Here is a 23,357-nt window from a genome sequence, read left to right as displayed (position 1 = left end):
CAAGGAAGAGCAGAAGGAACTGTGTTTGCCTCCAAGACAGAGAAATAAAATGTCAAAATATATCTAACAAACATTGCATGGCACAGCAATATTTTTAGCCCTATACTGCAGCTCTTACTCACATGAATAGTTCTGAAGTGAGTGAGATTACACACAAGTGCTACAGGACCAAGCTCCAACGCCTATAATGTTTTTTTCTTAAAGTCTCCCACTGTTGCACTGCCTCCAGTGTAACCTCATGGTGGGACTGCTAGCGTAGACCACCTGCTTGCATTTTAATCAACATGAGCCAGGTTAGATAACAGTGGTAAAAAACCCTGTGCCTTCAATTTAAATTAGATCCCACTGTTGCTGCCGCCAAATTAGATTACCACTGGTGCAATTGTGGGAAATTTAAAAAAGCTTAGTGTATATACTCAGATCAAACAGGAATGCAATGTCTGCATTCCATTAGCTCCCTTTTACACTATGCAAATCACACTCCCAGTAGTCCATAGCAACTAGACCAAATGCTGCACCTATCTGACTAGGTAGTTGATAGATGCCAAACATTTTAAAGGAAAATCCTTTATTTAAAAACAAAACCCAAAACCAAATAAACCAAAAGCTACAAGTATGAAAACACAAAATTCCAAAACTTCTTTCATCTGGGTACCAAGTTCAAATCCTGTTTTCAGCTTCTTAAGGAGTGGAAGAAGGGTTACTGCAGTTTGCTGCCTTAGCAGAGAGTGAGGCCATACCACCAGAGCGCTCGCCCATGGATTAGCAAACAAATCCAGATACTTGGAATTGAGGTGATCATTTTGGCTGGCTGATTCAAAATTTTTTCCTCAAGTGCATGATCTAACTATACTATGCATAGGTCAAGGTGGAGAGTGGGAGGAAGCAGCTGGTTGTTTTGCACAGGATCAGAGCACCTGAACTGTCAGAGCTGGATGAAGGGATTTTTTAAAAAGGGATAGAATTTATCTATTGTATATTATACTAAAAATAAAGAAGATAAAGAAACTGGAGATAGAAAAGAACTAGTCCATCATGTGCATACTCCTGTCAGGGTCCCTCTGTGTATGCAAATCAATAGTAATCTTACTGAAACAGTTACCATTTTTGGGTGTTCACTGGTTTCCACAGTTCTAAGTGAACAGATGTTGTCTCTTAAAAAACAAAACAAAACCACCACTCCTGAATGGCACTCTTTTTGGCAGCTTCAGAGGAAGAGTACAAATGGAAACAAAGATATTCTTCCTTTCAACCCTAGTTGTGGGCCCTCAAGTTTAATGTTAAAGATCCATTAAGCAGGGCTATGTGGGAAAGCTTACATTCCTCCTGCCATGCCTTGTTGTGTGTGGCCTTTATCCCCAGGACATTCTTTCACAAGTACCGCATTCACTTTTTAAAAAAAATTTACAGCAAGCCACCTAAATTGTCAATATTTTATGTTAAGACTCCAGTAATTAAACTATAGAAGGAGAAATTTTACAGCTGTGCATCAGCAGGTAAAAGTTAGAGCTACACCTCTACCCCGATATAACACGACCCGATATAACATGAATTTGGATATAACACAGTAAAGCAGCGCTCTGAGGGGCTGCGCACTCCGGTGGATCAAAGCAAGTTTGATACAACGCGGTTTCACCTATAACGTGGTAAGATTTTTTGGCTCCCGAGGACAGCGTTATATCGAGGTAGGGGTGTACTACAGGTTTTCAAGTATGACTTTTACCTTTACAGTGTTGGAACATTAAAATAAACTATGCCAAATCACAGGTCATGTATTGCTATTAAATTGAAAACCAATCTCCTTTGTAATAGTAAACTTTGATTACAGAGAACATGAGTACAATGAGTGATATGTTTAAGCAAAGATTAATATGAACATACGAACTTGGAAAAGTTTCTAAATTGCGAACACTTCCCCTTTAGAATTGTCCTAAACATTTACAAACGTGTTCTGCATAAGAATTTGAATAGTCATTACTGATATATAATTTCCTTCCTCAGGATATTTGGTTTTACTGCCAAATAAAAAAAAGCACTTTAAAAATGTTTTAACTTTACTAGCATCAAAGCCTTTGCTATTCCCTAAAGCAGAAAGGACATCTGAAATAAAAGTACCACTTGTATCAGACTATGGAAGTCCTCTGAGTGGTTTGTATAACCGTAGCCAAAACACAACTATGAAACTTGGCAAAACTTCTACAGTTACTGCTATATCTTGTAAGCTACCAGTCTATGTAATTAAGGGTCTTTCACAATTCCCAACAGTAATATCAGACTTACAATTCAAATATTGCATGATACTGTCTATTACAAATTGCATCAATTCTCAAGAAAAAAAAACAACAAAAAACAGTAGTGCCTAAAGGCTACGACTTAAGAAATAAAACTTATTACATTTTAGAGAAGCAAATTTTTATTACTCTGGACTTTGGTGGAGGTTTTGTTACAGAGCAATGTGCAACAACAAGCGACAAGGTCACTAGGCATTTCCATACTAACACGGGGCCAGTCATTGGCACTTGTATGAGGATTTGCTCTCACAATAAAAAGGAAAAATACATTTGGATAAAAGAAAACAAAATCAATTTAACATGGCATTGATTAACTTTTTGAGTTTGTCACAACAGTGTGCGAACTCATGGTGCAATGGTATTAATTACATATTATGGAGGCATTGTTTGCAGCACCATTAAGGTTTAACTGAGTTTCAAACTCTCCTTCAAAGAATCTTTCCATTTACCATTGGCCTTTTTTGTAAACCTAAACCATTCAGCTCCCACTATCCATATCAACATTCTAACCTGTGGCCTGTCTATTAAAATTTCTGGTCTCTGAAAGATTTCTCTGCCATGTTCAGTAGTAGATGGATTTGCTTTATATCATCAGTCTCTGATTTTCAAATTTACCTAAAATTCCTCTAATGGCTTTTGTGCTTGTCCAGGTCCTACTTCCATATATTAGAATATTTTCATCTTGGTTCTTAAAAAAACCAAACTATTTGACAGACCTACTTTCAAAGCCTCCCACAATGTGCAGTCCTATCGGGCTGGTCTACACTAGGGGTGGGGAATCGATCTAAGATATGCAACTTCAGCTACGCGAACAGCGTAGCTGAAGTCGAAGTATCTTAGATCGAATTACCTGGGGTCCACACGGCGCAGGATCGATGGCCGCGGCTCCCCCGTCGACTGCGCTACCGCCGCTCGCTCTGGTGGAGTTCCGGAGTCGACGGTGAGCGCGTTCGGGGATCGATATATCGCGTCTTAACGAGACGCGATATATCGATCCCGGATAAATCGATTGCTACCTGCCTATACGGCGGGTAGTGAAGACGTACCCATCGATATCTCCTAATCTTTGAACAAGTCACTTAACCCTTGCCACAAGAGGGCCACAATTAGCTTGGTCTTTTCAGACTGCAAAAGGTAAATACACCTCTACCCTGATATAACGCTGTCCTTGGGAACCAAAAAAAAAAAAATCTTACAGGTGAAACCGCATTATATCAAACTTGCTTTGATCCGCCGGAGCACGCAGCCCCCTCCCCCTCCCAGAGAACTGCTTTACCGCATTATATCCGAATTTGTGTTATATCAGATCACGTTATATCGGGGTAGAGGTGTATGTTCTGAGCCTGTTGCTTTATATTTTGCACCTGTTTTACATATTCATATTTCCTTTAAGGTAGCAAGAGCTGCAGAAAGATTCTCTGGAAAATGGTAAGATATGACAGAGTGATAGAAATAAAAACAGACTAAGTTTTATTCAACTCCCATTTAAGTCAATGGCAGTCTTTTAATTAACTTTGCAAATTTGTGGCCTTCCCCAGTTCCAGTGAAGTAGACTGGACTAATCCAAGAAAGTTCTTAAAACAAAAAGAGCAATTTTAAACTGGATCCTAAAATACGTGGGGCCCCCCACTAGAACTTTTAAGGTTGCAAGTTATGTGGTCTTGCTTCTTTTTGTGTGTGCAGCTGGGTCATTAAAGTCAGAGAAGTCAGTTACAATAGTCAAGATGAGATATGGAAGAGGTTTCAGAAGAGGTGGAGCTGAGGCACTGGATTATTCAGTAAATGTGGCAGATAGGTACATTAGCAGACAAGAGAAGGAAATTCCAGAACAAAGGATTCCAAGATTACAGAAGAGGCAAATGAAAACTGAGTTAAGTGGGTAGATGGAACGGATAAAATTGTGTTTGAGAATGCTCCTCTTGCCCCCAAAAAGCACTTTCAGATACCTAGCTGAAGGAAATTGTGATAAATCTACTTACAGTATTTACTTGTTCAAGATAAAGAGAGGCTGAACAGGAAAGAGCCGCTGAACAGGAAAGAGCCATTAAAAGGCACACACATGGGCTGAAAGCAGCAGAGGGAAGGAAGGAAGAGGAAAACGAATTCTGAGCCTGGAAGGCTGGGTATGTGTTTCTTGTGAGCCTGGAAATGTTGGATGGGAGGATTCAGAGCTGTGGAGAGGTTCAGCAGGAAGAGTGGGATTCTCAGTCGGGGGTTATATATAAGTGTATCGTGTTTCTGAATAGGCTTGTTTGATGGGAGCTGAGGGAATTTGGAGCTTGAGCTGGCAGGGTTGTATGAAAGGAAATGGAGTTAACTGATGAATGAAGATTTGAGTGAATTGGGGGGGTGTATGTAGGAGACGAAGGGAGTTTGTGGGGCAGAGGTAGATTGGAGAGGGACAGCCTGAGGCTAGGAGAAAACAGTGAAGGGTTGGTAGAGCGATAAATATTGTCCTCCTGTCCCCCTCCACACACTATCCTTTAATGTAAAAATGTGTCCCAGTTTTTCACTCTCAAGTGGGGAAAAAGATTGATCCTTCTTCTTACCCAACCTCTCCTCCTATCTCCCAACGACTTCTCTGTAATCTCCCTGACTGCAGTATCCCTGTTTCTCATCTTGAAAATCCTACCTGCAGTTGGGAAGGGAAGGAAGAAATTGCTATTTGTAGCCCCTTCAGTTAATTTGGCACTAGCCTAAGGATAAAGATATGATAACCCAGAGAGAGGTGGTGGTGGACAGGAAACAGAAAAGAATAAATTGCTTCCTGGGAATGCCAAAGAAGAATTAAAAGGAAGCATTAATTTACCAATACAGCTTACCTCTTTTGGACACTGATTTTTGCAGGAACTGAGAAGATCCTTTTCTTTTAAGTCAGCACAAGTTATTTTTCTATTAAAAAAAGAGAAAATGCTTAACAAAAGGCCAAATTAAAACTAATTCAATCAAGTACAGTTATGAACACAATTATATATTTTTGCGCAGCAAAGAGAAATAGTTCAGCTGCCTGCATACTGTACACAGGAGAAACTGTCCCAAATAAAAATTATTTAAGAACAATTGCCTTTCTGGACAACTCAGATCACCACTACCATTGTGCTGGCAATTTAATAAAGCAAACAGCTTCTTTTCACTGTCAAAGCTTAAAGCAATTGTTGATGCAGCTGACTGGGAACATTTAAATTTAAAGTGGGAAGTGTTTAAAGATATCCTATTGGATACCCAAAACATCCCGATTTGGCAGAGATGAAAAAAAGCCATCTTGGTTAAAGGAATACGTGGAAACAACGACACACACATGAAGCTAAAGGAATCAATGAAACATCAATGGCTAAGAAAGCTAAAGGCATTTTTTAAACATATTAAGTATCAGAAAAGCTCTGGTCAGGTCTAGGTCTATCACTAGATATAGATGGTGGAACAGTAGATGTTGATGTAGAAAAGGCAGAAATGTTTATAGATGTTTTTGCTCTATACGTGGAATGAAGCAGGAAAATGTATCCATCCAATAGGATGTTGTGGATGGAACAGAAAGTTTACCATCTGTAACAAAGAATAACGTGAGGTAGCATTTGTTAAAATGAAACATTTTCAAAATCAACAGGCCCAGGTAACTTACACCCGAGAGTTTTAAAGGAACTAATGGAGAAGCTCTCTGAACTGCTAGTTAATTTTTTAACAAATCTTGGCAAACTGGGGCAATTACAAAGGAACGAAGGACTGCCAATGTAGTTCCAATATTTCAAAAGGGCAAAGAAGGATAACCCAAGGAACTACTGACTGGTTAGCCTGATGCCGATGCCAAATAAAATAATGTAATGCTTTTTGGGGATTCTATTAACAAAGAATTAGAGGCTAAAAATATAATTAATGCCAGTTAGCATGGTTTCATACAAGGTATTTTTCAGAATTTTTTTTTTTGTAAAGCACCCTTGGCCATAGACTTGGTTGATATAGGCAGCTGTGTTGATACAGTGCATCTGGATTTGTCCAAGGCATCTGACTTAGTACCACATGACATTTTGATAAAAAATTTGCACTGTAGGGAATTAACAGGGTACGCATTAGTGGATTAAAAACTAGCTCAGAGGGGTCCACCAGGGATTGATTCTTGGTACAACACTAATATTTTAATCAACCATCTAGATAATGACAAAATCTTTGCTGATATTTGAAGATGACACAAAGATTGGTGGGGTAGCATATAATAGGTTACTGTTAGAGGGATCTGAATTGCTTGATTAAATGATCACAATCTAACAAAATGGGTTTTAATACAGCCAAATGCAAATTAATATATCTTGGGAACCAAGAACGCAGGTTATACCTATAGGATAGAAGATTGCCTTGGAAAGCAGTAACTCAGAGAAGGGCTTAGGGACATCATAGATAAATTGCCTCAAAATGATGTTTCAGTATAAGGTTATGGCAAAAAAAGGGATAATGCAATCTTTAGCTAGATAAAAAAGGGAATATCAATTAGATGTAGAAAAGTGATCTTGCCTCTGTACAAAGCATTGGTAAGACCAACATCAAAACTGAACATAATATCAAGATACTGGAGAGAGCTCAAAGAAGGGGCCACAAAAATGATCCAGGGGGTTGAAAACAAACCTTTTAATGCAAGGTTTAAAGAGCTCATCTCACTATCAACTGGTGTCTTTAAAATGAGATTAGATATAGTTTTAAAAGTTATGTTCAATTCAGCTTCTGGGAAAAATTCTGCAGCTTGTGTGCATGCACCTGGGCTGGGTGGTCATGGTGATCTCCTTCTATCCTTGGCATCTGAAACTGTGGGTTCCCTGTTCATCCCATTCCTTCCTGGGCCACAAAACAGGCTTATCTGCATTGCCCTCATCATAACTGTAATACTTGCAACTCTGCATTAATGTAATCACTATAATCAAATTTTACGTTTTGGCTGGTCACTTGCAGGGGTCAGGAAAGACCCCCCCCCCCCAATGCACAATTGGATAGATTTATTCTTCATTTCCCCCTCCACCCAGTTTTCCTCTGAAGCATCAAAGCCTGGCCATAGCTGGAGACAGGACACTAGACATGCCAAATCAGTGATCTGAGGCGGTACAGAGAATCCATTGTAAGTGCCTTGCTGGTGTGTCTTGCTCACCAGCTTCTAGTTATACTGATCACCAGATTTGTGGTTGAGAAGGAATTTTCCCCCAGGTCAGACTGGCAGGTAGCTTGGACGGTTTTCATCTTCCTCTGCAGAATAAGGTGTAATTCACCTGCCAGGATCATCCAATATTTTTAAAACAGCTGGCTGAGGAGTTTACTGGAACATTATTGCTGATTTTCAATAATGCTTGGGAAAAAAAGCGTATGTGCCAATATTTAAAAAGAGTCAATGGAATGACACAGTTAGTTACAGCCCCATCAGCCTGACATCGATCCCACACAAAATAATGGAATGGCTGACATAGGACTCAATTACTAAAGAATTAGAGGGTAACATTAATAACCATCAGCAAAAGTTTATAGAAAATAGATCCTGTCAAATTAACAACAAGTTTGGTTGATAAAGTAACTAGTATTAATGTAACAGACTTCTGTAAGGCATTTGACTTGGATCACAAGACATTTTGATTAAAAAAACCTAGAATATAAAAACAACTAGGCACACATTAAATGACTTGAGAATTGGCTAACTGATAGGTCTCAAGGTGTAACTGTAAATGGGAAATTATCAGTCAGTGGATATGTTTCCAGGGGGGTCCATAAGAACATAAAAATAGCCATACTGGGTCAGACCAAAGGTCCATCTAGCCCAGTATCCTGTCTTCTGACATTGGCTAGTGCCAGGTGCCCGAGAGCGAATGAACAGAACAGGTAATCATCAAGTGATCCATCCCGTAGCCCATTCTGAGCTTCTGGCAAACAGAGACTAAGGACACTATTCCCACAGGGACTGGTTCTTGGCCCCACACTATTTAACATTTTTACCAAAGAGAGAAAAAAATAATCAAAATAATTATTGATAAAGTTTGTCATCTGCAAAGATTGGGGTATTAGTAAATAATAATGAAGAGGACAGGTCACTGATAGAAAGCAATCCAGATTGCTCTGTAAACTGTGCACAAGCAAACAATGTGTGTTTTAATGCAGCCTCACATAAAAAGCATATCAAGGAACAAAGAACACAAGGCAATACTAACAGGACAGGAGATGCTATCCTGGGAATCAGTAACTGAACAAAACCTGGGAGGCTATGGTAGATAATCAGCTGAACCCACGCGCAATTCCAGGGCAATGCTGTCACCTAAAGGCTTATGCAATCCTTGGATGTACAACAGGGGAATATCAAGAGTAGAGAGGATATATTTGTAGACACAAAAACTAGACAGTAATCCACAAAAATGTTGATAAATAGGAGATGGTTGATGGAAGAGCCACAAGAATGATTAAAGGATTGAAAAACATGCTTTATAGTGATTGTTAAACTAAATAGATTGAGCTTCTGGAAATTAAGAGAAGGTTATTGTGTGACTTGATCACCGCCTATAAGTACCTATCAAGGGGAACAAAAATTTGATAAGGGGATCTTCAATCTAGGAGTGAAACACATAAGATCCAGTGACTGGAAGTTGGAGACACAAATTTGGACTAGGAATAAGGCACACATTTTTAACAATGAGGATAATTAACAATTTGAACAATCTGCGACGGATGTGATGAATTCTCCACAACTGGCAATTTTTTAAAATCGATACTGGATGTTTTTCTAAAATATAAGCTCTAGTTTAAACGGTAATTTGAGGAAGTTTCATAACCTGTATTATAGACTATAATCTATCAATTACAGCATTTTAATTGAAAAGATCTTTACAGAACCCAGTAAGTTTGTGTACTACATTCGTTCTAAAACTACTCAGGAGAATAAAGTTCATTTCTGGCATATGTTACCAAAAATTCAACTACATCCAGAAACCATGCTCTTAAGACTGTTACTAGCGATAGTGAATCAGATCTGAATGGACAGAAAAACAGATGGAGATTTTTTTAGTGCTGCTTTTTATGAGCCATCATCAATTGCGTAATCTTCAAATAAAAAGTTAAAAGACCCGACCAAGAGATACATTTTAAATGCCTCCTTCCAAGTAGTCATATTTCTTTAAGATTTGAATTCAAGCTTCCCCTTTATCTACTTACATGCATTCAATATACAGGTTTGTGAGTTTGCAGTGACACTTTATTTTAAGCATTTGGACACATGGTGGACATTGGTCAGGATGACAGGGCAAAACGCATGAGTGAGGACAGCCTGGTGGTCGCGGTTTGGTACACGCCTCCTCACACGGAGAACATTCTGGACTAGCCTAATAAAACAATACAAGAAAAATTATTGAACCGAACAGTTGTTTTGCTAACTTATCATTTTAGTGGGAAAAAAAAAAATCTATGAAGAACAAAGCTCCCTTTTTACAATGAGATGTCTAAAACTAAATACTAAAATATGTTTTTAATAGAATGGAAGGAATGCCTGCAGTCAGTAGTCAAAGAGAGAGGCTCCTACTTTCCCTCCCAGACATAAAGAGGACCACTTAAGGTTAATACTTTGAAAAACTGCCACTCAGCACTCCTATATTAAGTTTGCATGGTTAAAAGTAGTTAGTCAGGAAATGCCAAAGTTAAGACCAAATATACAAAACTTTAACTTTGCACCCCCAGTGTATATTCATCATGATGTGGTAATCTTATAACATACTACTTCTGAAATACATTATTTTTTCTACAACAGCTTTAAAATATACTTGCACTAATGTAAGTTTCATAATGGTCCAAAAACTACTGATTTAGTACCACGTTTTGAAGGCTGCTGAATACTGCCTCAGTTATGTACAAGTTACAAAGTCTACAAGAGCCGTGGTCTTATTCTCAGCCCTAGTCAACAAGGCAGATCACATACAGACTTCGCCGTTCTTTAGATGCTCATTTAGCCCTTGATTGTGCTATCAGATCCACATGGATGAGCAGACCTGACTGCACAGATGAGGCCTTAATGAACATAGCAAAATATTTCTACACATGATCACACTCCAGTTCATAAGTCAGCCAAATTAAAGAATTTCCTAAAGAATCAGGTTGTGCATTGCTTCTCCAGGAAGACTAACTCCATGATGTTTTGACTGCAGGGCTGTTCAAAATAAGGTCATAAGATTTTTTTATTCATTCATTCATTCAATAAGGAAAATGCCATTTCCCTCCAATCTCTCTCATCCTGCACATGAGCTGTTTCACTAACGTTTAAAAGAAGTAGGCACCACTGGGTAATGACTAAGCATGGAAAGCATCACCCCAAGAAGTGCACCTTCCAGTTACTCTTAATTTTCTGAAAGCAGGTTGTAAGGAAGGCTGTTATGCAACTTTAATGACAGTAGGTTAATGAATAGAACAGATATTTGTACAGTGCTTTTCACCTGCAAAGTACTGAACAAACTTTAACCTGATGCAGGAAGGAGTCATTGCTCAGAGATATCAGAAAAATAAAACTAACCAGGCTTTTATATTAAGCCTGTTGTTTTGTATCTGCCAAACAGCAGAGAAAAAGTCCTAGAAGGAAGGGGTTAAAAACTTTTTATTGAAAAAAAAGTATTCAAAGCGAACGTGACAAATATGAATTATTGATATTCTGCACTTTTTGCATTTCTCCTGCCTCAAATAGCAGTTTAAGCAGCATTTCAGCCTGACTATTATATAGCAGGCTGAAAAATTAGTACAACGGAATTATTATATGATTAAAGTATGCATTTCAGAACGAGGACAAAAAGACTCAATTCCACAGACACTGAGAATAATCCTTAAAAATCTTTTTTTGTCTGTATTATAGTGAGGTTTAAATTTATTCCAGTAGGGTTATTTACTTAGCAAATTCTAATCTACATTAGCAGAGTCAAGGAAACAAGCACTATTTCCTTCAGTGGTTAAGATAAAGCTCATTACTGAACAGCTAGAGATGGGCACATAAAGCAACAGACAGTTTTACTTTCATTCAGACACTAAATGTGCCACTTTTTTCTTTTACATGATGACGACTTTACAACATTTGTGGAATATAATAAACGGTTAATTTATATTTAACCTTCAGAATTCTATAATAGCATTTGATTGGGGTAAGAGTAACTTATTTACTTCTACTATTCTCTGAAGCCAATATCTTTAAGTTAGGCTTATTCAGATGGCTATCAACATGCCATCCAGAGAGCACTCCAAACCATACAATTTCCTACCTGCCTTCCTATCCAGTGGCAAGTAGATCTCAGGGAGGGGCCTATATCTCACTAGCTGAACTCAAAATTGAGTTGATGGTGAGTAATAAGGTGCTTTTTCTCACCATCAGCTCAATTTTGAGCTAGGCTACTGAGACATAAGCCTGATCTATACACACAATTTCAACTAAAGGGTGTTATTTTAGACCGGGGTGGGCAAACTTTTTGGCCCAAGGGCCACATCTGGGTGGGGAAATTGCATGCAGGGCTATGAATGTAGGGCTGGGGCAGGGGGCTGGGGTGTGAGAGGGAGTGCAGGGTGTGGGTGGGGGAGCGGTTCGCAGGAAGGGGCTCAGGGCAAGGGGTTGGGGCGGAGGAGGGGGTGCAGAGAGGCTCAGGGCACAGGTGTAGAGTGTGGGAGGGGGCTTAGGGCAGGGGCTTAGGGTGCAGGAGGGGTGCGGCAGCGGTTTGGGGTACAGGAGGGTTACAGGGTTCGGCAGGGAGCTCAGGGCAGGGGGTTGGGTGTGGGGTGCAGGAGGGATTCGGGGTGCGGGCTCCGGGGTGGCAGCGGCGCGCAGCAGGGCCAGGGCAGGCTCCCTACCAGCCCTGACCCCATGCCGCTCCTGGAAGCGGCTGGCACCATGGGCCATAGTTTGCCCACCCCGGTTTTAGACTAAATTTATTTGCACTAGTGCAAAACACTACTCTTACAATCAGTTTAAACCTGGCATATGTTGGGGTTTACCTTGTGCTGGTGAATTTGCAGTTGCAAGCTAAACAGCTGCATAACCAGTTTTGTACAGATATGAGGGTGTCCAAATAGGAGTTTACGCAGTTTTAACTGTTTTTTTTTTTTTTTTAAAAACAGTTTTTAATTAAATCACTAACTTATGAGCACAGACAAGGCCCTATATAGATTGTTTCTTTCCAAACAGAAACATACAATTACAGGTAAGTAATCTGTCCTCATTCCAAGAGGCAAGTACTATTGGAGTGTTCCACTTGTGAAGATTAAAATTTTACAGTGTGCCACAAAGGCATATAGTTAAGCTAGACCCAGAACAGAGAAGAATTGAAGGAATAGAATAATAACCTTTATAATAATTTCTTAGATGAGAAATAAGATAAAACTAAGGCAGACAATTATTTATTGAAAACTTACAGGTATTCCACAAAACTAAGATTCCATTACCTCCATTGGCTCCCTGTTTTAGACTTACAACAAATTCTGCATACCCTCATCATTATTGCCTTTTGAAACTCCATCCCTCCCTTCTTTATCCATTTTAAATAAGTTCTGCTCCTTCCACTCCAACAATTCTATGCAAGATCACCAGTTTGTCTATGCCTCCCATATTCACACTTCTTCCATGCTGCTTCTTAAATGTGGAATGATCTTCTTGTGTTTTGAGGAGAGTCTATGGGCTAACTCGTCTACCATGCTGCTGATGGAAAACGCAAATTCATAATGGCTAAGCAGATGGCCAGCAGGGATCGCTGATATTTATTATGTTTATACCTTATGATTTTAAAAAGCGAAGCAACTCAATATCATCTAGTTGTGCGCAGCTAGCCTAGGCAACCATGTATTTTTTAGGGAATGGAATGAAGACAATGATTGTACACCAGCTTGTTGCATCTTGTCTTAAATTAAGTAGTAAGAACCAACACCTATTCTAAAGAGCTTGTAATGTGTTAGTACATTGCCTAGCACATCAGTGCCCCCAATCCAGAATGAGACTTTTGGATGCTACCATAACACAAATAAAATCAGTAATTGTGTAACATGGAATTAAAACAGGACATTCTATCCATAGGAGGCAGCATGAAAGAAGCTTGTGGGAGAAGTGGGAAAATCTATAATAAAACCTCAAATCATTGACTTGGTAGTGATAAAAATTTAGATGAAAAAGGTTCCACGCAGTTGGCCTTGTAGATCTCATGGAACGAGGTGACAAGTTGGTTAGCATCACTGACAGCCTCTAACTACCTCTTGTTCGGCACTGCTTCAAGAGTCTGTGGTGGCACTGCTTCAAGAGTCAACTGACAAGTAATGTACTACTGAATAGCATCAATTTAGCCAAGAAAGATGATGGGTTTTTATAAGTCTGCCTCGGAGAAAACCCACGGGACATTTATGTCCAATTTACAGAGCATGAAGAAACCTATACTGGTAAGTGGGTTCAATGGTTCTGTTACGATTAAGTTTTACAGTGAGTCCTCCTACCTCCTTATCCTGTTGGAGTATAAAATACACCTTTCAGAATTAAAGTTGTATTTTCTACCCCAACTGAATGCTGCTGAACTGGCCAAATTTCTAGCATGTCCATGAAAAGCCAAGAACTCTGGACTAATCACTGGATGTGAAACCCTTCTTGGTGAGCTGCCCAATTGAGGTTACGCGTACTGGAATTAACAGAACCTGTATCTGAAGAGCTTGGAAAGTTGTCTTTTCATACCCATGAACGGCTCAAAGGAACTGCTGAAACAGTCAGCCCCAAAACTTGAGCCTTTGTTCTAACTAGAATTTTACTCTGACCAAGTCAATAATCCTCTATTTGGAAGGCCCTAAAAATTGGAACTTGTTAACGTCCAACATCAGCTTGATTGTAACATACTTTGTGAGGAAGGAACAGATTATCTAACAAACTGAAATGTTCAATGAGAAAATTTCATGAGTGATTCCCAAATCAAGAAGGGAATGTGATCCTTTGTGAACTGAGACAATCAAGACGAACCTTTGCTACACCTCAGCAAAAGATTTACATTCTTCTCCATGCAGTATGAAGGTTCAAACACCTTTTCTTCCTCCAATTTCTGCAAGAGCACAGACCTTGTGAACCAGGGACCTCTGGAGCCAAATGGCAGAGGGCACAAGGAGTGCTTAGAGTTTTAAAGGGATCCCCTGCATTGGATATATGCATAATTCACTATGGGTGGCATCTACCAAGAGCCCACTGGCATCATAATCACTGCAAAATATATGAACAGATAATGTCTAAGGAACTATTCATCTGTACTGAAAATTATGTTCCTAGGGCATATGAGTTAAGGCAGGTCACCAGAAGGTGACCAACATGCTCCTTTCAGGTAGGAGGGAAGAGATGCTCAGCTCTCCTCTGTCTGGTCACACATGTATTGTCCACTTCACAACAGAGGCCTATCCACAGTCTGAGCCATATGCCAATCAAGAGATTGTGAAGTTGACAAGAAAGAGGCAAACAGGAAAAAGCAATTAGCATAGGGGCTTCCTGTTTAAGAGTAACAGCAATGTTTTAGGGGGGTATTGCTGGGGATGGTGTGTGTGTGGGGGGGAGTACAGGGAGACACCCTGAAGCTTTTCCACAGAGAAGCAGACAGCATGACTTGTCTCATGAATGGAAGATTACAGTCAAGCCTGGCTGTGAAATGCTGGAAGAACTTTGGAGGTAAGCATTAATTACATAAGTCTAGGTTTTAGAATGCATGTTATGATTTTATTTTATATGCAGCCATTTATTTCCAATATTTCTACCTGCTACCATTTGGAGCTCTTCCCTTTGTTAAATGAACTTTTAAACTTATACAATAAACTTATTTAAGTTACGCTATAAACTTATTTAAGTGCTGCAAGTTAAGTGGAGTGATGAGCTCAGTGGTAACTGGCAAGCAGGGGAGTACTGCTTCTTTGGGAGCAGCGAATCTGTGAATACTGCAAGTGTCCAGTGGACACTCCAGTGGGACACTCGGAGGGCTCAGGGGTTGAAGTGTGCCCATCACTAGCCTGCAGAGACAGCAGAGTCTGCATAGGCTCAGAGGGAAGCGTTTGTGTTGCCTGTGGCAAATTGAGTCAGAGCTGACCCACAGCAGACACAAACAAGGCTTCCTCACGCTAAGAGCTGGTGGTCGCAGGGTGCCTCACAAACCTAGGTAGACCCAGGAAGGACCACAGACTCTTAAATGAGATTAGGACAGACACAGTGACTTTAGTTGCCTTTACTGGCTACAGTAAATTTTGTTTCCAGTCCTGCTGGATCTGATCAGGTTTGGAGCGTGCAAGTTCTGATGACTAACCCCCCTTTTTGTACTATTACTACAGTGGTGTTAATGGACCACGTTCACCTTGAAAGGGCCCTGGTAATGTATGTTACCTACTTATGTTTAACAATCTGTTCCACCTAGTATTTAGCTGTGACACTTTGAATATTTTTCCCTGACCTGAAGAATTGGTATGTGTACGCTTTAAAGTTTGTGTCTCTTACCAACAGAATTTGGTCCAATAAAAGATCTTACCTCACCCACCTTGTCGACTCAAAACTAGGCAGTTCGTCATCCCTGCCCAATCTCTCATTTTTGATTCATTGTAACTCCAGCAACTACTATCTTCTAACCCCTGGTTTAATGTACTCAAAAAACAATCAATCTTATAGAGCAGGAATTTTTTTTAAATAGTCTCTAATGGTCTCTTGATGGATCTTAACATGTGTTCTCTCTACTTTTTTTGTGTGGAAATCTCAGCTTTGTGGTTCTGCCATGTTTCTAGTGACGAGGTAGAACTGTTCTACTGTTAAAGGGTTTGCTGGCCTCCCGTACTGCAAGTTTGACTGGTGAACAATTTCTCCCCAACAGACAATAAGGGGGTTCGTGAACCCCCCTTACCTCACCCCTCAAGATAAACCTGGATTCCTTCCAACGCCACATCAGTAGGCAACACAACCCAGGAAGGGTTGTCATATTTGATTTTGGAGGAAGTTTATAAAAATACAAAAAGTGATACTAAAAGGAAAAACCCATTCTACATGACTACTTAGCTTTAAAAATGTTAAAACAGGAATAATAATACTGCTTAACATTTACAAAATAGCTAATTGACATTATCCCAATTTTAAAGATGAGGAAATGAAAACACAGAAAGGTTAAGTGATTCGCTAAAGGTCACCAAGTAAGTCACTGAGAGCTGGAAACAGAACCTATGTTTCCTGATTGCAAATCTTGTGCTCTTGAGCCAAGAACAGACGAAAGAAAAATACAACCTCTAAAACTTACCTTTTGCCTGTCAGCATTACCATTTACTTTGGTAAATTTATGACATTCCTTCATGCAGGTATGATTCTGACAATCAAGCAGCCGTCCACAAAATCTTTTACATGAGTAGGGGCCCGCAGAGTGACATGGTAAAGGACTCACCTAAAAGGTTAAAAAAACCCAAAATATGGCATTAGCCTCACCATACAGAACTTTTGATGCTTCTGAACATCTTTGACAAATAACCTTAATTAACACAGTAAAATGAAAAGTTCAATTAAGTTTGTTTATGTACTTGATTTTATATTATACCTAAGTAAATAAAAAACTTTAACAAACTTGCTTTCTGAAAACAGCCGCTGAATAGCTGGAAAATAGACCATCAACTGCAGACTGAAGACTTTCAGTATGTTTTAGTAATACTTTGTATGTCTATTGTGTCCTTTGTTAGATATTCTCAAAGTGCTTTACAACTGTTAAAGAATTAAGCCTCACAATAACCCTGCGGAGACACAATGTATAGTGACCTTACTCAAAGTCCATTCCGGTTCTAGAATTAAGCTCCATAATCTCCCTACATATAGGATACATCGTTGGATATATCTCAAACTCTAATCTCTAAAACCAGAACTTTAAGCATATTCACTGTAACTCCACGGAGAAACAGAACACAGAAAGGTGTCCAACATCAAACAGCACGTCAGTGATAGAACTAGAATTTTAACTTATTCACTCTCTGTTCCCATCCTTTAATTAATACACCATGTTCACATGCAAAAATTTTTTTGTGATGCTGTCACCCATCCATTAGGAATTGAAACTAGATAATTTCACAGAACACTGAATACAAATTTTGTCAGACTAGGATAACTTTCAGTAACTACATACACTTTGGCTAGACTCCAACTGGGAAGTCAGGAGATGAAAGGCTCCAGATTGTTACCTAAACACTGACACTTCCAAATATTTTGTGGGCCTTATGCAAAGTTCTGCCCCCACCCCATATAACTGGGATCTCTCCCCAACTCTCATACACACCTAATTTCTATAATAATTCATTTTTGTGGCTGCGTGGACTCTGGTGACAGCCCTTTCAGGGGCTGGGAAGACAGAAGATAGAACTGAAGAAAGATATCCTCATCAGGGAACCTGAGTAGTGCTCTGGCTGGCTATTTGGTTATATGATTGTGGCATGGGACATATGGAAGAGAAATCTAAGGAAGTTATTGCCAAATTACTCCACCTCTCCACAAAAGAGAGTCCTGTGGCACCTTTAAGACTAACAGATGTATTGAAGCACAAGCTTTCGTGGGTGAATTCCCACTTCGTTGTATCTGATGAAGTGGGCATTCACCCACGAAAGCTTATGCTCCAATACATCTGTTAGTCTTAAAGGTGCCACAGGACTCTCTGTTGCTTTTTACAGATCCAGACTAACATGGCTACCCCTCTGATACTTGACACCTCTCCACAGTATCATGAGGAAATTGAAGCTCTCTCTGCTGGCTGAAGCATGAGCTATCTTCCTAAATACCTAGAAGTAGGCGGCTCTTCTGGGGTTACAAAAAAACAAAACAAAAAAACGCTTTAACTAACATTTTAAGTTACTTTATTTTCTTCTCCCGTTTCACTTCCACTTCCTGACTTCAGGCAGCTATCAGTCATTTTGCTGTGAATGTCAGTGACAGATCAAAAGAGCATCTGCTGATGAGAGTGGAAGGTCACTTCTAGAAACTGATTAGGAACAAGAAAATGTGGCCTTCACCATTTCCCAGTACAGATCTACCAGAAGGAGACTGCAGAGGGATAGAGCTAAGAAGAGAGGAAGTACAAAATCTTCTAAATTTGAGCAGTTCATCCCAGTCTTTTCTGCATGAAAAGTGGTTTTGATATCAGCAACAGAACAACTTAAAGACCTGTCTGCAACTGGGAAGTGGAATTAAAGACAAAAATATAGAGGAATTTTAAATACCAGAGATGGAGGGTTTAAGGAGTGGATGGACTGTTTGCTTTTGCTTTTAAAATTAGTATTTGATTACACTTAAATTTTAAATAGGTAATTAGGGAACTAAAACCACAATAACTGTACTTTAGGCTAAAACTGAACCACATCTAAAAAAGGAGCTAGCATAGAAGAATGTACACACACGTCAGATTATATACCCATTGCATCAGAATTCAAAAATGAAATTAAAATTAAGAGAAAAACAAAATATTAGAACATAAAATCAGAACATAAAACCACCAAAATGGTTGTACCAAAAAAAAGTCTGGCTGGCTGTTTTCCATACAGAAGGATGACAGTATGAATATCCCACTATACCGGGGGGGGGGGGGGGGGGGGGAGGAGGGGGGAGAAACGGTCTAGAATACCCATAATAGAAATCACTAAATCAAAGCAAAGTGGAATTCTTTTAAAATTACCTCTTAATATTTAACGAACTTAAGCAAATTAGTGAACTATGAGTATCTAGCATTGTAGATTAAAGCAACTTTTGCTAAAGTATTGTAGTATGTGCAGTAACCTAAATGAATACCTAATCATAATATGACAATTTAGAAAAGGTGACAAATTTAATCCTCTCACTTTCCTAAAAGACATTTGTTCAGCTGTCTGGACAAAGATACTCATCTACTGTCTTTAAACACTGTGTCAATGTACTAGATATTTATTTCTGCATGACTGATATAGGGACTATTCAAAATATTAATACAGCCAAACTGATTAACAAACTAAGCCTATTTAAAAACATTATCTGAAATTTCAAAACCAAGTCTGGAATGAAAATTAAAGCCTAAACTAGTTAGTGCTAGGAAGGATAATGCATTCTAAATACACAAAAAGTAAATGCTATTTGATACTCTATCTGATTAAGGCATACTTGGCTCTGTTTCCATCTGTAGCGTGAAGGTTCTAATTAATGCATCCCAGAAGAATTGACTTTGTTCAAACTTATTCATCTTCCAAATTTCAACCATCAAATGACCATAAGTCGATACATCTGTTGTTACAGCTACAAGAAATAAGTTTTCACACCAATCCAAAATTCAACGTAATCCATGAGACAAAAAATTTTCAGTTTAGATAGCAACTGTGATTTGTTAGGTTGTTTTATTACTAGACTATAACTTGATAATTAAAATTGGAATGCAGCCTTTTGGTTTCTATAAACCTGAAAATGAAAAGCTATCAATTGTTCTAAATATATATGAAGACTTTTTAAATTATGTAACTTCCTAGGGTTTTTAAGGGCGAAACTAAGAAAAAAAGTTACAGCACACACATTTATAGAAATTGTATTCAGTAATACTACATTGTAGCCCACAGGGAATCTCATTTTAATTCAAGTCTTGTTGAATCATACTTTTTATGCTTATAGTTTGCTACACGCATGTCACCTGGCCATAAAACTTATAACTCTGTTGTCCCAAAGTGGTGGATCATTTACAAGATATATACAAAAGATACCAATTCTATACACCCTACTTCCCCCCCTCCCCCCCCAAAAAAACCACCCAACAACAACACACCCACATCCTTTCTGAAAGGAAGAAATGCTAATACAAAACAAGCAATGCTAGGGAAAGGATCTACACTACAATGTTTACAAGCACATCTAACACCTAAATAAATTAAAGTAAGTGCTCAATTCAAATCTTATATATGTAAACAAAATGAAGTCTATTTTTGATAGCATTAATATCTACTTCTTGAACTATTCTTCTCTAGCATCTCTTACATACTTATCTTCTTCAAGCATTCAGTGTTAAGAACACACAAATAGGATCCAAAATGTTTGTTTCATTCTTAGGGTGGGTTTTTTTTTTTTTTTTAAACTATCACACTACTTGAAAATCTCAGTAGTAAAGTATAAATGATAATATAGTAAAGCAAGTGTTGTAATGAATTTGTAAATGGTTTCTCTGACTGGCACTGCTAAATAACCTGAGCTCCTTTTGCTGGGTAGCTGCCAGTGTAGCAGCAGAATATTGCAGATATACATTAACAATGTATTTAAGATCTTAGAGGAATCCATGAAAATGTTTAATGTATGTTTATTTATGGTGCATATTACACAGATTTTCCAGATAAGGGCCTCCTTCCTTCTCTTACTACCAATCTAAAAGTTTAGGATATTGTTCATTTGATTCACGATACCGTAAAACTCAAGCAGGAAGAAAACTGCACTCTGCTGGCTGACAAAATACACAAGTTTTATCCACAAAAGTACATAGAGCAAATGCATACAAGCCACTAGGATTTAAAAAAATACTTCCACTACCATATATTCACAACAGTTTATATCAGCATAGGGGGAAGGGAAGGTAGAAAGTTCCCTTGTGTGCTGAATGCCACTCTTACGGTAGTCAAATGATTCGGGGGTGTGCACCATGTTAACCCATACACATTTTCACTCCATTTTCTCTATAGTACCCAGTATAGTATTTAAGTGCTTTAAGAAGCTATTTGCAGGTATCTTTAAGGAATAATTCTATGGAATTACTTTGTTTAATGAAAAATAAACTCAAAGATAGACTTTTTCCATTGTGAAGGTATAAATTTATGCACTTTCTCTCAATATAGATTTGAACCTAGCCATAAATTCTGTTTTCCTTCCATATAGGTATATAGAGGAAGATGATTAAAAGACATAACTGACATCAGGTCTTTAAACAGGCTCAAATTTTGTTCATGTATCAATCCATGAAATTTTAATGATACATCAAATCCTGACCATGATGAGAGATTGTTTTGGATTGAAATAAACTTTACTTATGATAAACCTACAAGTTTTAGCATTGAGAGTATTCCATACACAAAGATGAAAGGCTCTATATTTTGACAAAGATATGTGCTCATTATCTCCTCCCATCCATTCTTCACAGCATGCATTTATCTTACATGATAGGCATGCTGCCTGAACAGTAATCTGCTGAAAAACCCACCCTAATTTCACATAGGTATTCAATGGGTTACTTAGATTACTGTATGGACTGCAATAACAATGCATTTGTTCTTACATTGTCTGCATAAGTGAACTATTATCTGTAGTAGAGAGGGAATAAAAATCCAACAAATTTCCAGTCTATCATGTCAGGTTTATCTACATAATTTATTAGATTGTGTCTAGTTACCATATATATGTTTGGGGAAGTTTTAGATTATGTATTTTTCTGTAGTGGGTATTTTAGAAGTCTATGCACCAGCCTTTAGAAGTCATGTAGTCAAAGGGATGCAATAACATGCAGATTTCAAATGTGGGCATGAGGGTTTATTTATGGCACACTTTTGGATTTCATGACAGAGTACAATTCACATGACTTAGTACTATAAATTTGTCTCAAAACCCCGAAATATCTCTAATGTGGGTAGGGCAGGGGGCGGAAGGATGACACTGTCCTGAAGGGGTCTGTGCCATAAGTAGTGACATACATAGAACACATTCCTATGCAGCAATGAGATATAAAAGGGACACAAGAATTCCAAAATCCAATGAGTGGGATTGTCCCAGCTGTGCAGGAAGGAAGGTAAAATGCAACAGATGTGATTTAATTAGGTGGCAATTTTATTAATATACCTCACCTGGAAAATATTCTGCAATCGGTCGTATAGCACAGGCCATCATTATTTCCTTAATCATTCCTACCTATTTGGAAGGACTGTTGTCAGCCCTCAGCCCTCCCAACCTAGTCCTTGCCCATTGTTGTGACCATACAACCCCACCTTCATACAAGGGTAGGGGAGGCAATAGGAAAAGGGAGTTGTCTCCTTACTGTACCAGACATTAAGAGAGCCAACTCCCTTTCCCAGCTTCATTAGGGGATGTCTTTCCCCAAAGTCCATTTCCAACATCAGTTTTATGAGGGAACTGGACTCCCTACCTGCACTGGACTCTTGCTACCTGATAGGCTGAGACAACTTGACCTAACCTCATTACCTACCCCAGTACACACAATGGCCAATGGCCCACCTGAGCCAGCCTCTTCCAGTTGCCCTTGGCTTTGGTAACTGCCCCCTTTGCTCTCCCTGCATACCCCAAAGGCAGTAGGGGAACTTAAAGGAGCCATAACCCCTTTTCATCCTGCCGAGTGGACAAAACCCCACTAGACTGAGATTGCAATGAGTGCAGACTCATTGCAGTCTTTGAGAAATAGCTTAAAGTGATTGAAGTAAAATAGGTAGAAAGCTTGAGAAACGGCTGAAGTAAAACAGGTAGAAAGAAGGTATGCATACATGATGATGAAAAGGAGACTACTCACCAAAGAAGAAATGATTTAGATCAACTTTGTGTAATTTTTGACCTATAAAATTACTGAGATGAGTAAAAATACCGATTTTGGTTACACACACCTAAGTCTCTCTCTACAGAAGACAATTTCTATAAAAAAAAAATTTAATACTTTATAGAAAGCACATGTGAAGTGTATACCTTTTATCTAACTTCTGAAACTTTTCCTATTTTCTCCCCACTGACATTATGCATATACAGAACCATAAACCTAAATCCTGACACGCTCATACTTCTCAGGTTTCCATAGAGATGCATTAAATGACCAAGGAAAAAACACCAATTTCGTTTAAATCAAAGGAGACATACTGTACATATTTTTTTCATTTACACTACGGGACAATGTGTACACAAGATTAGGACAGTTGTTTGCCAATATTAAATATTTACTTAGCCTTTTAAAGAGTACATACAACTTTGTAACATCTGACCTTCCATATTACTAGATAAGATGGGGTAGTTTCTACTTCAACATTTAAAACTAATTTGTAGATGCACTTACATGACATCTACAACATCAAGCCAATAGTACATGGTGTACCAAAACT

General features: G+C 38.7%; 1 protein-coding gene across 1 annotated transcript in view; it reads right to left on the bottom strand.

Moving 5' to 3' along the window:
• Positions 1–23,357, bottom strand: part of NFXL1 (nuclear transcription factor, X-box binding like 1) — a 108,834-nt gene that overhangs the window by 17,180 nt on the left and 68,297 nt on the right. Inside the window, exons 16-18 of the mRNA XM_008163450.4 lie at positions 16,541–16,681; positions 9,459–9,625; positions 5,114–5,183 (exon numbers count right to left, since the gene is read on the bottom strand). Of these exons, the coding sequence (XP_008161672.3) occupies positions 5,114–5,183; positions 9,459–9,625; positions 16,541–16,681 (378 nt within the window). The remainder of the gene's footprint in view (positions 1–5,113; positions 5,184–9,458; positions 9,626–16,540; positions 16,682–23,357) is intronic.

This window comes from Chrysemys picta, chromosome 5 (assembly GCF_011386835.1).
Source record: "Chrysemys picta bellii isolate R12L10 chromosome 5, ASM1138683v2, whole genome shotgun sequence".
NCBI lineage: Eukaryota > Metazoa > Chordata > Testudines > Emydidae > Chrysemys > Chrysemys picta.
This window is presented reverse-complemented; position numbering and strand designations above follow the sequence as displayed.